Source organism: Odontomachus brunneus, unplaced genomic scaffold (genome assembly GCF_010583005.1).
Source record: "Odontomachus brunneus isolate Ranch 3 - 2012 unplaced genomic scaffold, Obru_v1 Obru_scaffold_261, whole genome shotgun sequence".
NCBI classification, from domain to species: domain Eukaryota; kingdom Metazoa; phylum Arthropoda; class Insecta; order Hymenoptera; family Formicidae; genus Odontomachus; species Odontomachus brunneus.
Window position 1 is genome coordinate 86,405 of NW_022639711.1, and position 14,951 is coordinate 101,355.

The 14,951-nt window shown below is 32.1% G+C and overlaps 2 protein-coding genes across 4 annotated transcripts; both read right to left on the reverse strand.

Moving 5' to 3' along the window:
* Positions 1-1,130: 1,130 nt before the first annotated feature.
* On the reverse strand, positions 1,131-7,717 carry LOC116852893 (putative gustatory receptor 28b). The gene is made up of 7 exons (XM_032833670.1): positions 4,157-7,717; positions 2,972-4,037; positions 2,835-2,903; positions 2,679-2,768; positions 1,840-1,976; positions 1,295-1,483; positions 1,131-1,199 (listed from the first exon to the last, which is right to left on the reverse strand). The coding sequence occupies exons 1-5, from the start codon at positions 4,411-4,413 to the stop codon at positions 1,863-1,865; spliced, it is 1,596 nt and encodes a 531-aa protein (XP_032689561.1). The 5' UTR covers positions 4,414-7,717; the 3' UTR covers positions 1,131-1,199; positions 1,295-1,483; positions 1,840-1,862.
* Positions 7,718-8,609: 892 nt separating this feature from the next.
* LOC116852892 (PC4 and SFRS1-interacting protein) lies at positions 8,610-14,360 on the reverse strand. Of its 3 annotated transcripts, XM_032833668.1 has the most exons (13): positions 14,049-14,360; positions 12,660-12,730; positions 12,365-12,525; positions 12,080-12,228; positions 11,625-11,814; positions 10,800-10,886; positions 10,707-10,721; positions 10,379-10,634; positions 10,094-10,268; positions 9,960-10,013; positions 9,765-9,830; positions 9,229-9,361; positions 8,610-9,068 (listed from the first exon to the last, which is right to left on the reverse strand). In XM_032833668.1, the coding sequence occupies exons 1-13, from the start codon at positions 14,127-14,129 to the stop codon at positions 8,788-8,790; spliced, it is 1,719 nt and encodes a 572-aa protein (XP_032689559.1). In that variant the 5' UTR covers positions 14,130-14,360; the 3' UTR covers positions 8,610-8,787. The 3 variants fall into 3 exon arrangements, with proteins under 3 accessions (XP_032689559.1, XP_032689558.1, XP_032689560.1); XM_032833667.1 differs by having other exon boundaries at positions 10,379-10,721; positions 14,049-14,358; XM_032833669.1 differs by having other exon boundaries at positions 8,931-9,082; positions 10,379-10,721; positions 14,049-14,359.
* Positions 14,361-14,951: the final 591 nt, after the last annotated feature.

A 14,951-nucleotide genomic window follows, 5' to 3' on the forward strand; every position in this document is an offset into this window, starting at 1 on the left:
TGCTGTCACGTTCACCGCAAAAAGTTCACTTATGCCTAACTGTATGTCGCACTTCATTCATTTGAGGCGGCACTAAGCACATGCAGCAAGACTTTTTTGCAAAGGTCGCTTTCGCGAGCGCGTATTGTGTATGCAAAACATTATCAAATATTAATTCCACTAGAGTCATAGGCAACACTCTTGGGACCAATGGAAATCATAAGGTCAACACTGTTGCTTGTAATGATAACATTGTCGCGATGAAATTGTTGATTGTCGAGTAACAAGCACATTGTGTCACAACGGTTGTTAGTGTGGCATACACTGAAACCCACTGGAATATTAATACTCTTATATGTGTCATGATACACGCCGCGATATGAGAATACCGTCTGTGTCATTTTCAGCTGTCGCGTCTCTTCAATTGTAACACTGGGTAGATTATCAGTAATTAACAAGTCCACGTATGCGACTCAAAAGTAGTATTTGCGCGGTAGATTGTCAACGATGTCTTCGTTCTTACTAAGTCATATTGTCGCTTTCTTTATATTCTTCCTCCAAGGAGCACTTGAAATATTTTCCTGTCGGACGCATAAAATTCTCCGATTCTAATGAGACGTTCTAGTCTAGAATAAACGTGCACGCTTATGCTCCACACGTTTTGCTACTACGTAGCATATTTTTTATTGTCAAAGATAACAGTCATCTGAGGAATTATCTGATTTAACGTCGCACTCGCAGATCGAAGAACATGAAACTTACATTATGTATGCAATATGGTTTGCGATACTTAATGATAAAAAGGCATCATTGTGTAAAATCAAATAGTTCGCACGAATGCGTGACTATTTCTCCTTTCAAAATATTTGTGATGTGCAGCTTTCAATGTATATGAAATGAATACAAACTATATTTGCGGCAATACCAATGATAGATTGTCTAAATAAATCTAAAATCGTATGCACTGTCTACAAAGACTTCAAATCATTTCGCGTACGTATTATTTTATATTAACATATTTTATGATATTAAATCACTCATGTCATTTGAATGTTTATCTTTACAAATATGCAATTTTTTATTAACGAGATTATTGTTACAAAGATTATTGTTACAAAGATTTGTTTTTATCAATAGGCATTGCAAAATTTCTGTTTTAAAGTGTAATCGATGTCGTAACATAACATGTGCTATGGCAGTTTATTTCTTGGTAGAAAAATCTGAATATAAAATACCGAACATCAAATAATTTTAATACTTCCTCCAATATTCTGCATGAATAGTATTCATTAATAATTAAAAATATAATGCTTACCAATGGTAAAGTGATTACCATACTGCTATACTTTCATCATATAAAGACCTGATAGCGTCCAAAAGATTGTTGTTCAATAACTCTTTTGATTTGTATGATTTCGTTTGTATGATTTCGACACTTCCTCTATCATGATTTTACTGAAACAACTTTTTGTCTATTCTGCACTGGCTGTCTTTTAAAAATAGTCTGTAATAAATATCAAAATTATATTGAAACAAAAATGACAGTAGCGAAAAATTTTGTGATATTTAAAAATAATAACGTTGACATGTTCAAATAAATGAAATTTTTTAAAATTTAAATCCGTACTAATAAAGTATATTACGTATAAAAAAATGTCCAAAACATTTTCTCCTACGTCTCACAGTTTCATTCATTATCAGATATATGGAATTAGCTTCAAAAATTTGTTTCAATTCTTAAACATGCAAGTAAGTATTTATGAAAAGATATATCCGAAGCTCATCAAAATCGATGAAGAATATTTTCAGATCGTTCTTTATGTGATTCAAATTTAAGGATCACTTGTATCGCATTGTTACGTTTGTTATTAATCGTCGTCCCATTATTCATTCATATGTGACACACTTTGCTGTGTACAATTACAAAGCGATCTCGACGAGTTTCCCAACTGAAATTGCGCGAGTATTACTAGATACGTCGTCACCGCACTCAGCATCTAATAAACAAATATATCATAAAGTAATTTTAATGTACTGAAACGTTCGACACAATTTATACACGTGGTTTCAATTGAGATAATAAATGGATAAATACGTACTAATATCAATATGTGTTTATAAAATTACTACTATCCTATGAGTACTATATGTACTCACTTAACTATAATTTAATTTTATTAGATTCGATGTAATTGTAATATTTTTCACATATAGTTATAAGTATACATAATGATGTTGATTTGATTAACAGGAAAAACATTTCTTTACACATTCATACCCTTTTCAGCAAAATGAAGTTTGAAATAAATAATAAATATAGTCTAGATAAATAAATACAGAAACTTGAGTTCGTATATATTATGTATTTCAAACTTTTTTATTGCGCTAAAAAGAATACGAAATATTCGCTTTAGAAAAAACTATAACAAACAGATGAATAACGACTAGTAAGTGCCAAAGGGCGTCAGTCGTGCGTATATAATTTGACGTGTGTTTATATCTTTACTTCAGTAACGAACGTTTTGATTTTCGCCTTGGCTTTCCGCTTTAGCGTAATTAAAAATAGATAATCTAGGATAGGTAAACGCAAACTTGTCTTCGTACATTATTTCAGAAGTTTTGAAACGTTCGTCTTAAAAATCGCAAATCTCAGCTAAACTATATTTCAAGTATATTTAAGGAAATCTAAGATTTCTTACCGAGTGGAAAAGAGTATTATCCAGTGTAAAGTATCCACTAGCTGTAAAGTATACCTTGCGGTGCAACAATTGAAGCGAGATCTGTTGAAGCTACAACAAATTCATAGTAAGTCGTTAAAACTCGATTACTGTCGTGGAATCTCGAGTTTGGTTTACCTCAAATCTCGCCTCTTTGTCAGTCATACAACTCATCAGATTGTTTATTGCATTGCCTGTTCTCGCCATCTGTAAAAAATTCGTGCTTTTGAAATGTAATCAACAAAACTGACACGCAAAACTGCAGACCATCCTACCTCATTCAAGAGCTTGGTAATACTACTGGTAAGAAGGAGAATGGGATATATGAGGAATATCAACCAAAGGACAGTGTCGACAAAGACCATATACTCCAAGACCTCGTCGTTCAACAACAGAGGCGATATAAGGTAATAGCCGTTGTACACGATTGAGAAGAACATATAAGATATGGCGAACAGCATCGACACCGAGTAAAAGTCCGACACGTCCTGGGAGACGTCACACAGTTGACCGTGCACGTCCCGTAGGTCCAGTAGCTGATGAACGGTGGAATTGCCGACAGCAATGCGACGAGTCTGAGAGAGAGTTTGCGGCTGAAAATCCGGCGGACTGACCCTGGCGAGGCACTGTATCGCGCGATTCACATCGGCAAAATTCATCTGAATGATGGTCACCAGCAGGAAATACTGAATCATGAACCATCCCAGGTGAAACGCCGGCAGGATATTCGTCAGCAAGGATATCGGCTTAAGATAGTAGGCGAAGTATTCGACGATCAGGAGAGTCATCACCATACTACCGTTGAAGATGCACACAATCGTCAGGACACGGAAGACGCGCTCTCGCCGTAGTGAAGGGTACAGACGGTACAGACGGTCCAGTTCGTGCTTGACGTCCGTCAATCGATTGCCGATTCGCAGCAGATTCTTCTCCCGGAAGCAATAGCTAAGTAAAATCACGCAAATCGCTATGCTGCCGAGCAGAGCCTGAAAGATCTCGATGCCTACGGTCATGTTCGTTTTGTTGGGGTAGTCCAGGTTGATGGTGTACGGTATCCCCAAGGAGTTGAAGGCGATTATCAGGCTGATAAGTACAATGTTGTAGGCGATACCTAGCTCGGAGTACTGAAACATATACGACGTCTGCAGGTTCGTCCTCTTCTGTCTGTCGACGCAGTATGTGAACGTCGCGAGACCGACGAACTTGAAGAATATTATCAACATCCGTAGTGGCCAAGAGGAATCCTGATACGATCGCGATTTGATCATCGTCGCTTTCTGTTTGTTGACCTTCTCCACGACGAAGCCAACTTTCTCTACGTTCCCGAAAATTGTGAAGATCCTGTAGACATCCAGGTAGATTGAATACTCTATCAGTTCGGAAGCTTCCTTGCGATGTAAATTATCTTCTTCGATAAATTAATATCTAAACGTGATATCTAATTTTTTTTTCTATTATACCTCGTCAGATTGCGCGCATTTGTAATTCCTTTCATAATTCCGAAATATTGTCTACGATTTCGTTGATTAATTGAGTACGTACGGGTTTTTGGTGTGATTAATGCATTACTTTTTAAATATTTATTTTTCTCCTCCCGATCACTTTGCGAGAGAATCAGATTAATTAAATTGATTCGCGATCCTTTGTACTTAGTGCGCGCACAGTCACGTTTCCGATGAAGGATCCGCGATACATTAGAATCTACGAGACGCTTCATTCATGCGAAGCAGCACTGAGCGCAAACAGCGAAAGACTTCCGTAAATGTCGCTTTCGCGAGCGCTTGTCGTGTATGCAAAACATTAAATATTAACTCCGTGAAAATCATAGGTAACGTCCTTGGGACTAACGGAAGTCATAAGGTCAACTCTGTCACGTACAACGATATCGATCTCGCGATTAAATGGTCGATTGTCGGTTAACACAGACACGTTGTATCACACATTAGTTAGGCCCATATTAAAGTCTAATAAAATATTTATAGCTCATATACATGACATGTATATGTTAGCACATGAGATAATACACACCATAATGCTGGTTAGATCATAAACAATTAACGAGTCTTCGAACATAACTTAAAAATAGTGTTATTCTTAATTTAATTATTTCTTAATATTGTTATTCTTGACGATAATTTCTTATCTTTGACGATATTTTCATTTTATTAATTTGAATTTTTTATCTATATCTTTCTGCTTTAAAAAATTGTATTTGATAACAATTTTGCTCATCTAGGCTTCGTCGTCAACTCACATTGCAAGGCTTTTAGGACGCATCGAACTTCTACTTGATGTTGACACTGTTTAGCAACTTTTCCACATTCTTCTCGCTCATAATATTAATTATTAATTTCTACAGCTATTATTATTGGACAGTGAGTTTTTGAGGTCGACATAGTCTTCTAGCTGATATTTTTTATATATCCCGTTTTTCTTTTCATTAGTAGTATCGCCGAGCTTTTGAGTGAGGTAGGTTGGTCTGTTAACTGAGTTGACTTCACCGATTTACTGGAAAACGAAGACGAGAAATCAGATTAATTCTATAAAATCGAACAGGATCTTTCAAGATCACAAGTTTCTTACAGATAGAGAGAACGAGCAATACGACAAATAATCTTTTGAATTTCATTTTCGACGACAATAATTGAGTCTTAGTTACTCTTACTGTAAATCTATTGCAGCCTCAACAAATCTTGCTTCAACTGCTGCATTGCAAGGTATCCGACGTTTCATTTGATATAGTTTATAATCGAGTCTCGCTCTTAATGTGACATCTTAATGTAACATCATAATGAAATAAAATACGTGTGTTATACATGTGTTATAAAGAACGACATTTTACTATTCCTAGCGAGTGCGCTTTATCGTTTTTATTTATTAAGTTGAATTTTTAACCTGCATTTTTCTTTTTCAAGAAACATGTAAAATATTGTTTACAATATTGGATGTATAAAATATTTCAATAACGTTACACATTTAAATTTCATGTTCTTCAATTTACAAGTACGAGATACATGAAGGTACATGATTGTATAATAAATCTGATTTAACCGAATCTTGCGGTCTAATAGCATCTACACAATGAAAACTTTTATACATAGTTGAAATTTATTGCGCAATAAATATTGGATATTAATGTATCAGCTCTAATCACATTATATAATTGTCTTGCCAGATTACAAATCGAAACATTTAGTATTAATGATTGTAAAATGATAACATAATTATTATCTAAAGAACAGGTTCAGGTATCAAAAACATGAGATTTAATGTGTAATGTCCAGTGCTTCGTGCTGTATCGTGAAATATTCTTAATATCAAATCCATATAAAATTACCTTGTTCTTAAACTAACACCTTATTACGAGAATAAATACGTAGGCTTATGCGTTATTAAGAAAGACATTTTATTGTTCCCGATGAAAATGTTTTATCGTCGATGTCTCTTTTATTAAGTGAAACTTTTGATCTGTGTCTTCCTTTTTCAGGAAACACGTAAAATATTTTTGACAGTAGTTTAACGTATAATATAGTTTTAATAGTATCGAACGTATTTATTCGCTTTTAACGATACACGCTATTACTAAAATGAATGCGTACACTCGTGCATTGTGAGGAGCGACATTTTACCTTCATATTTTGCTGCTAGTAAAGTTTTATTTTTATCACAGAGATAATATTCAGCTAACTCATAATCTGATGTTATACATATATTTTTCGACGATGCTTTATCATTTGGTGTCACTTTTACCAGCATTGTGTGAAATTCAAGTATTGTATAGAATACCTAGACATTCTACAGAACGTCTATCAGTTTTTATAATGCATAGATATTTCATATATAACGCCTAAGTATTCTATACAATGTCGGATTTCTTACTTTGCCGGTAACATTGCAATATTACACGCTTAAAATTCATGTTTTGATGTCTGATCCCGTTTACCAGATAATAATTCTGCTACCGCTTTACAATTATGAATAGTAAAAGATTCAATTTGTAATATTTGACAATGATATAATGTGATTAGGAGCTGATATATTAGTACTCAACATTTGTTGTATGATAAATTTTAGTACTATATAAAAGTTTCTTGTATGCAGATTCTGTTAAACACTACAAAATGCGATTAAATCAATCAAATTTATGTTATTCAACTTTTATGTCATATATCTTATTTATACTTGTAAATTAAATAATATTAAATATGTAATACTGCTTGCAACACCAAATGATAAAAGATCGAAAAATCGAAAAATCCAGTAAGCTATGCTAAACGATGATAGTTTTGAAATAAGTAAGTTTAATTAGTATATAATATATTTCCTCATATTTTATATCACATATAACACGCAATTGAATTTTTATCCTTACAGAGGTGTGATTTTATTAATATTATTATTATAAAGTTTTACTTTTTTATTGATATGCGATTATAAAATTACAATTATCCTAGGATTGCTAAATATACACATTTAATTATAATTTAATCTAATTTTATTAGATTTTATATAATTCTAATATTTTTTCAGTTATATTGTAAAATCTTCTCAATATGTTTGTGAATATGTTTGTGAATATGTTTATGACAATTTTATTCTTGACATGAAATGTAATCGATATTGTAATATGCTCTACGGCAGTTTATTATATTTCGTGACAAAATGGTTTCGACATACAACATACAAACATTACGTCATCGATCAATTTTGATACTTTCTTTAGCAAATTGATCTACTTAGTGAATATTTTAATTAAAAATAAAATGTAATATTTGTATGTTAATCGTAAAATATTTACAGTAATTGTCGTATCACCAGATAATGTCCAAAAATTATGGTTAACTTGTCTAATTTGTACGCTTTTGATACTTTTCGTCAGTACTTTATACTCTTATTGTATCAGCGACTGATTTGATGAGATAACTAATTGACGAGATATTAAGAACATTCAAACAATATGTCACGTGTCACAAATATTTGATAAAATGTTAGAAAATAAAAGACATATTATTATACTTATTAATATTATTAAAAAAATTTTTTAAGTTTTATCTATCACATGAAAAACTTCTCTTTTTACCATCCAATTTTCCTCACAATGGCAATAGTATGATAATATTATTAATAATCTTATGTCATATTACACAAAAGAGTTATTGGAAATAACGAGTTAGCTGATGTATTGTTTTGATATATTATCCTCATTACAATGATTGTAAATATTATATAAAGTATATGGCGACAATGTAAAGATTGGGTATTTACTCTCTAGCATGAACTCATCAGATAAAATAAAAAAAATAACACAAATATACAAAAAATAATTCATAGAATCGTATCACATACTTTCACATTCCGTAATATTCTTTTGACTTATCACTCGATAATATTCACTTTAAATCATTTACAATTAGTGGTAAAATTTCATAGCAAATTTATGAAAAATTCTGAGGTAGATAATGCATATCAATACATCAGCTGGTTTGGTAACATTTTGTCTATTGTACCGAGTTATGTGTGAAGTAACACTACAATATTGCCGTACCTTATTTATTTACACACAATACCAATTAATCAATTGCATATATTATAAACCAATTACATTTATTGCAAATGAAATATATAGTTATAGTAGAATCAATGAAATGATCTGACGAATATATCTATCACAAATTTATTTATCGTTGATAACATAATTTCAGTTAAATATTGAAATAATCATTGGAAATTAGCATGGTAGTTTATTTGTTAATTCCGGCATCTCTTATATAATATACCATGATTGTATAAAATTAATACGTTTCGAATTTTTCAGAATTTTGCTACGACTGCAATTGTAAAAAGCAAATACTATAAGTTTTTTATTAACTCGCCAAATAAGGGATGAGTGCTCAAGAAATTTTACGCTCCTCGTTTCGAATTACTCTGCGAGTGCATTTCAGCTTACGTACTTCAATGCGCCTGATTTATTAATGCCATAAAAGTGACAATCATAATGACAATGTATTTCTTGCCATAATCACATGGCGATACATAAAATAATAAATGTGCCTTTTGTCAGAAAAAAAAAAACAAAAGAAAATTACATCGGTTAATTAACTTCCTCGTTTTCAGTATTCGCACTCTGAATAGGCACTTCTGCTTCCGCTTCTATTCGTGCTTTGTCTTCGGTTTCAATAAGCGATCCTGTTTTCGATTCCGCTTGTGCTTGTGATGTAGATTCCGCTTGTTCGTTGTCCTGTTGTGGTTCTGATTCGGGTTCCCTCTCTATTTCCCGTCCTGATTCCACAACTGGTTCTACTTCAGTTACTATATCAGTATCTGGTTGACTACCGCTGTCATCCGCAGGCGAATCTTGTGGTCTAACAGAATCTATATACCAAAAACTTTTACAGAGCTCAAATTTACTGCGCAACAAATGTTGGATATTAATGTATAAATTGTAACCGCACTAAATAATTGTCTCATCAAAAATTATAAATCAAATCTCTTAATATTCATAATCGTAAAACAGTAGCAGAATAATTATTACCTGGGCAAGCAGGATCAGACATCAGTGAGAACATTTTCTCCTCAGACATATCTTTCGTTAATTCCTTGAAGTGCACCACTTGATCCGAGAAAGATTGCCAAAATGATTGCCCCTCAGGTATAGTAAACATGGCCTGTGTATATTTTATTATTCATTATATGCGCGTGTAACAAAATGTTAAAAATACATTTAAATAGTTATACAGGATGTCTCACAACCACCGTAAGATATTTTAATAGCATATTTTGAAGATAAAGTAGAGTCGAAAATCCTAATATAAAAATATCGAGACTACAATAGTTTTTAAATTATAACCAATTAAAGATTACCAGTAATATCGCATAGAATTCGCGCGCTCAGGTCTATAGTTATAAAGCACGCACATTTGATTAGTTATAATTCAAAAACTATTGTAGCCTTGACATTTTTGTATTAGGATTTTTTATTCTACTTTATCTTCAGAATATGCTATTAAAATATCTTATGATAGTTGTGAAACGCCTTGTATACTAATATTTCCTAAAAATGACGATTACCTTGTACTTGTTATATATATGTTCTGCTTTTTGTCTAATCTGTTCTGCCTTTTGTTTAAAAGTAGCCTGTAAAAAATATTAGCAATAAATGGAATGAACGAATAAATGAATAAAATATAAAAATCTTATAGTATTACATATAATGTGACCATATATAATCGTATATAATAAAATATAAAGATATATATTTTTTACCTCTTCTTCCGCGCTTAGTTTCCAATCTGCTAGGTTACCAATGTACCGCCGCAACTAAAGTAAAAAATAATCGTATAAGGAAGGAAAATCTCCAATGCTGTTACAATATTGTTACTTTTTGATATATTAGTTACCCTTTTCACAGTTTCAACGATGTGGGGATGCTTTTTCAGCATTAGAGGATCAATCGAAAGAGCCAAGATGTCATCCATCGCCTGTAAGCATTTATCTGCGTTAGCCCGGTCCAATCCCAAGCTAGATTTTATTTGAGCGTCCAATTGTAGAAGTTGAGCTTCTATGCGGAGCCATCTAGAAAATAGCATCGTATAATATTTAGTTGTTCATATCTTTATAAAATGACTCATTATCTTCATACTAGTTTCCTTTTCACAAAATAATAGTAATATATTTATTTATACCTTAATTTATAAGTTTTGCGATGAACAGCTCCGTCTTTTAAAGCACGTTTTTCATCTTCTGGCACATGTACATTAAAGTCTAAAGAGTCCTTGACTTGTTCTGGCAAAATTTCTCCACTCTCCAATTGTGCCTTGAGCTTCATAGCTTTCCTAGCAGTTCCCCAATCCCAATTTGTCCTGGCTTTCTCGTTTTCGAAAGATTTCGGTCTATCCACATCCAATTTGATGCCCACATACTCCCCAGCGAATGTGCGAGCTAGAAGAAAACGGCCTGGTGTATCAGAAGATGTACCACTTGATACTAATGTATCAAGTATTGGTCCTTCACCTGCATTACTTTTCTCTGTAAGATAAACAAGATATCATGACGAATAGAAAATAAACAACTTAAGAGAAAGAGAAGTTATCTACAAATGCTTACTTTCAACAGCAGCACGTTTTTTAGGAATTACATTTGACTGGTCACTGGAATCATCAGTTTTTGGTTTGCGACCACGTCCCGAATGTTCTAAATAAAAAAATTTGTGATTATGATATATCATTAGCATGAGATAAAAATTCCTATAATCAACTTTTTCACCAGCGAATTTAGAATACCTGACTATAAGTATGTATATAATAAAAAACATAAGTGCATCTGATATGAACAATTAAAAGAGAGAGTAAAGAAGTGAGGCTTAAATTACATATTATGAAAGAGGTTGGGATCAATTAAAAAAATTTGGAACAAGTACTGTGATATTTTATTAATAGAAAATTATTTATAGAACATATACATTAGGTACTCGAAATTTTAGTTTTCTGCAAACGAATTAATGACAGCTGTTCCAAAAGAATTAATTTCTTTAATTCCTTTGTAGATAAATTCCAAGTTTCATTGAATTCCATAGATCCCATATATTTTTCAAATATTTCTGATGAAGTCTGCGTTTCTTTGTTCACCATTAAACGTGGAAGTCTCTCTATTTTCTTTGTACCTTCAAAAATTTAATTATGATATAAAATCGATCCTAAATCTGACAAGGAACAGCACACAATACTCTGTCTTTATATATCTTTTATAAAATAATACCTATCTTTTATAAATATCTATTATTAAGCAAAACCAATTGCTACATAAGTATTAGATTGAAACGGTAGAAAAAGTTGATTTAATAGAAATATTTTATCTCATAATTTCTAATAACGAAATCATAAGAAATTAATAATAGATTCTATGTATCATGAAATATTATGTTATTAATACCGTTTTTTTCTGTGGTTTCGGTTTCTTCTGAACTGGAGAAATCAGCAAAACGTTTCGGCTTGATCTTACGACCACTGCGACTAACGACTTCTTTAGGTGAATCTTCACCCTGTGAATCCAAAGCTTCTTGCTTCGATACATCAATTGAGGCTTTTCCTCTGCCACGTTTCTTTTTCACTTCTGGTGTATCCTGTTACATAATTTCCATATTTTCCAACAGAAATACTTTTGATAGTTATTTCTTTTATAACTTTTAAATACATCTATTATATAAATAAAAAACGTTGTGAGGAACAATCGCACAAACCATTCAATCTTTAAAAATGTTTGTCAGCAGTTCCTAGATTTCTTTTTGGAATATATTTATCAATTACTGTTTTTCATTATCACAGTATTGCATACATATTAGATATTCCAAAAAATTGTTAAAAAAAAAAGAAATATTGGAAGCTTACAGGAGTATTGGAGGCGGATGTAAGGGGTTTTCTTTTTAGATGTTTCTTCTTTTCTCCTTCATCTATTATTAAAGAACCAGATTCCATGTCACTATCTGTGGCACTTACAGTTGGTAACTCAGCTGCATCATCTTTAGGTAATGCATCATCTACAGTAACAAATTTAATAATCAACAAACTATTATCAAGAAAATTCAACTGTTAGGCTTAATAATTACTTTATAAAATATATCTTACCTATAGAAATATATCTTACATATCTATAGAACATATTATCAGAATTACCTTTAATATTAGCAATGTTTGTCATAGATTTACTCCTCTCATTTTTAAGTTCTTGCTCAAGCTGTTGTATACCCTCATGAAAGAACTTTCGTCGACTAGGCTTGCAAAACTTTGCTTTGTTTTCAGTATAGGTAAATAGTTCTTCTACTTTACAAACAGCTCTAAAATTAAATATGTACAAATTAGAAATAATCTTCAATTATGTTACATGTTCATGCATGGTAATACATATAAAACAATACTACATTAATTTATCACAATTAAATTTTCAAAAAAGATTTTCAATATTACTTACGTTTCTCCTGTACCATAGAAGTAAACGCTATATCTTGCGTTCTTAGAATTTGCATCAGTAACTTTCTCGACCTACAAACAGGTAAATAATATAAATACTACTAACTTATGTGTATACAACTCCAAGGTCAAGATATAAATTATGTTTATCACTTATATGTATATTACCAACTAACCCAAATTTTGAATTAAGTTGTATGTTTAGCTTGATGATGAAGGCAAACGATTCAAATGGTCATATTAGATTGAAATTTTCTAGACGTCTCTTCTCAACTGTTTGCTTTTATTTAAATATTTTAGTATTAACTTAGTATATTTTAGTTTAACTAATATATACATAAATATATATTTATACTTATATATTAAAATTAAATATATATATGTATTAAATATTAACACATATTCCATGTTAAACTCATTTTATATAACTTGTTTGTGCCAGTGGCCCATGATAACTCATAATCGCACGATTTTATTAAGTCACATTTTATTTCTCAAATAACATATGTCTTGTCTTAATAACGTGTTAAATACATTTTATAAAAATTACAGGAATTATAATTTTATGAGTTTTATCTTAAAGCAAAAATATCAAACAACCTAAACGAAAAGTTTAGCATAGGCCATTAATAATATCTATCTATTTATATTATGAATCATATTTCATTTATATAATATCATATGATAACATATATCATATAATAACAAATGTCAATTATTATAAGAGTATTTCTTTTTTTCTATTTCATTGCTTCATTTTAAAGCAAAATATCAGAAGATTTGAACAGAAAGTTTAACTTGGGCTATCGATGACTCATGTAATACGGAATGTGTTTGTGAATAAATTCACTTATAAAATCAACTAAAATAAAATGCAATGTTAAGATAGACATTGCAAAGATTAATACGCCATTATTTACATGCATTAAAATCAAAATAACTTAGTATAAAATTACTAAGCGTATCATAAGTTATCAATATAAACAAAACCATAGTTTGTCAATAATACGTGCATTATATGCGCCGTACCAAGAAATCTAAGTAGGATTGCAAGGAATTTGCAGAAAAAATGCAAATATTGTTGTATGCTAATCAATACGATCGATTGACGAAAAGAGGTTTAACGAGTCATTGTCGATCGTGTTCTAGAACCTAGGTTCTAGAATCTAAGTGAAAAAAGCATATACTTACGAAACACAATTGACCACCATAACAAACACGATCGAAAAAATAACAAGAAAAAAAAGCAATTTATGAATATTTGACATCATTAAACATTTACACGTTGAAACGAATCGACATCCCGGATGACAATACTAATCGCGACATCAGCAATTGGGATATCCATTCCACAAAATTAACGAGACGCTGCTAAAATCGGCAGACTTACTTTAGCAGGCCACGGCGGGTAACCTCGAACTTTGGCGAACACCTTGTCGCCGGAAAAAAACTTCTTCAGTAGCTTCACCATGACGGCTATAAGCGGACCGCAAATCGTAAACAATAATTTATTCGTTATTGTTGTTCTTCTCGGTCAGTCTCTACTATGATTATAGATTGCGCCAGAATTAATTGCGAGGACGCATCACACAAAACACTTCAGCGACCACCATTTGCACGACGACATTTGCGCGGCGATGCTAAAAACACGCACGACACGACGCGAACTTGCCATTGGTCGCAACGCCAGTAAGAAGAAAGCGGCCCGCGCAAAGTCGAGGATGCGATTGATCGATGCGGCCGACCGGACGAGCGCTGATTGGCTGAGTGTCTATTAGCATCGAACAAACAAAGTCGTAAAATACTGTAACCGCGATCGCAGCGACACTCTACACCAAGCTCGGCGAATCGAGTCCGTTCTGCGAGCACTCATAAAATAAAACAATCTTTTAAAAATAAACATATTAAAGTTTATAAAAATATATTTTGTTGATTTTTACTTTAACATCCACATCGATAGTATTAGTTTTTCCTTGATGTAAGTAGTATAAAAATCATCTAATGACCCGGAAAAAATAACGTGCTGAATACGGATTGGCTAACCTACGTTCCAAAAGAAAGAGGAAAAAGCACAAAAAATATTATTTCGAACACATCTGAAGTAAATAAATATGTATCGTAATGTTTAAGGTTAAATGTGAGCGTAGCGAGGTAACATTTTATATTTTAATCAAGTAGGTTTGTCCAGATACGAACTCTTGCGTCATGGAGATGCGTAAAAGAAAAGACGCCACACGTTCAATACATAGGATGCCGTATTATATTCGTACGTTACATGTGCCATTACTTATCT

Bases quoted from the DNA above. Each gene is read 5' to 3' on its own strand.
- LOC116852893 (XM_032833670.1), bottom strand. From the start codon at position 4,413: ATGAAGCGTCTCGTAGATTCTAATGTATCGCGGATCCTTCATCGGAAA. The intron at 4,038-4,156 runs GTATAATAGAAA...GGATGTCTACAG, and splicing joins AATGCGCGCAATCTGACGAG to GATCTTCACAATTTTCGGGA. The intron at 1,977-2,678 runs GTAAGAAATCTT...TTTGTTTATTAG, and splicing joins ATAATACTCTTTTCCACTCG to ATGCTGAGTGCGGTGACGAC.
- LOC116852892 (XM_032833667.1), bottom strand. From the start codon at position 14,129: ATGGTGAAGCTACTGAAGAAGTTTTTTTCCGGCGACAAGGTGTTCGCC. The intron at 12,526-12,659 runs GTAAGTAATATT...ATTTAATTTTAG, and splicing joins TTCTATGGTACAGGAGAAAC to AGCTGTTTGTAAAGTAGAAG. The intron at 10,722-10,799 runs GTAAGCATTTGT...TTTATCTTACAG, and splicing joins AAAACGTGCTGCTGTTGAAA to AGAAAAGTAATGCAGGTGAA.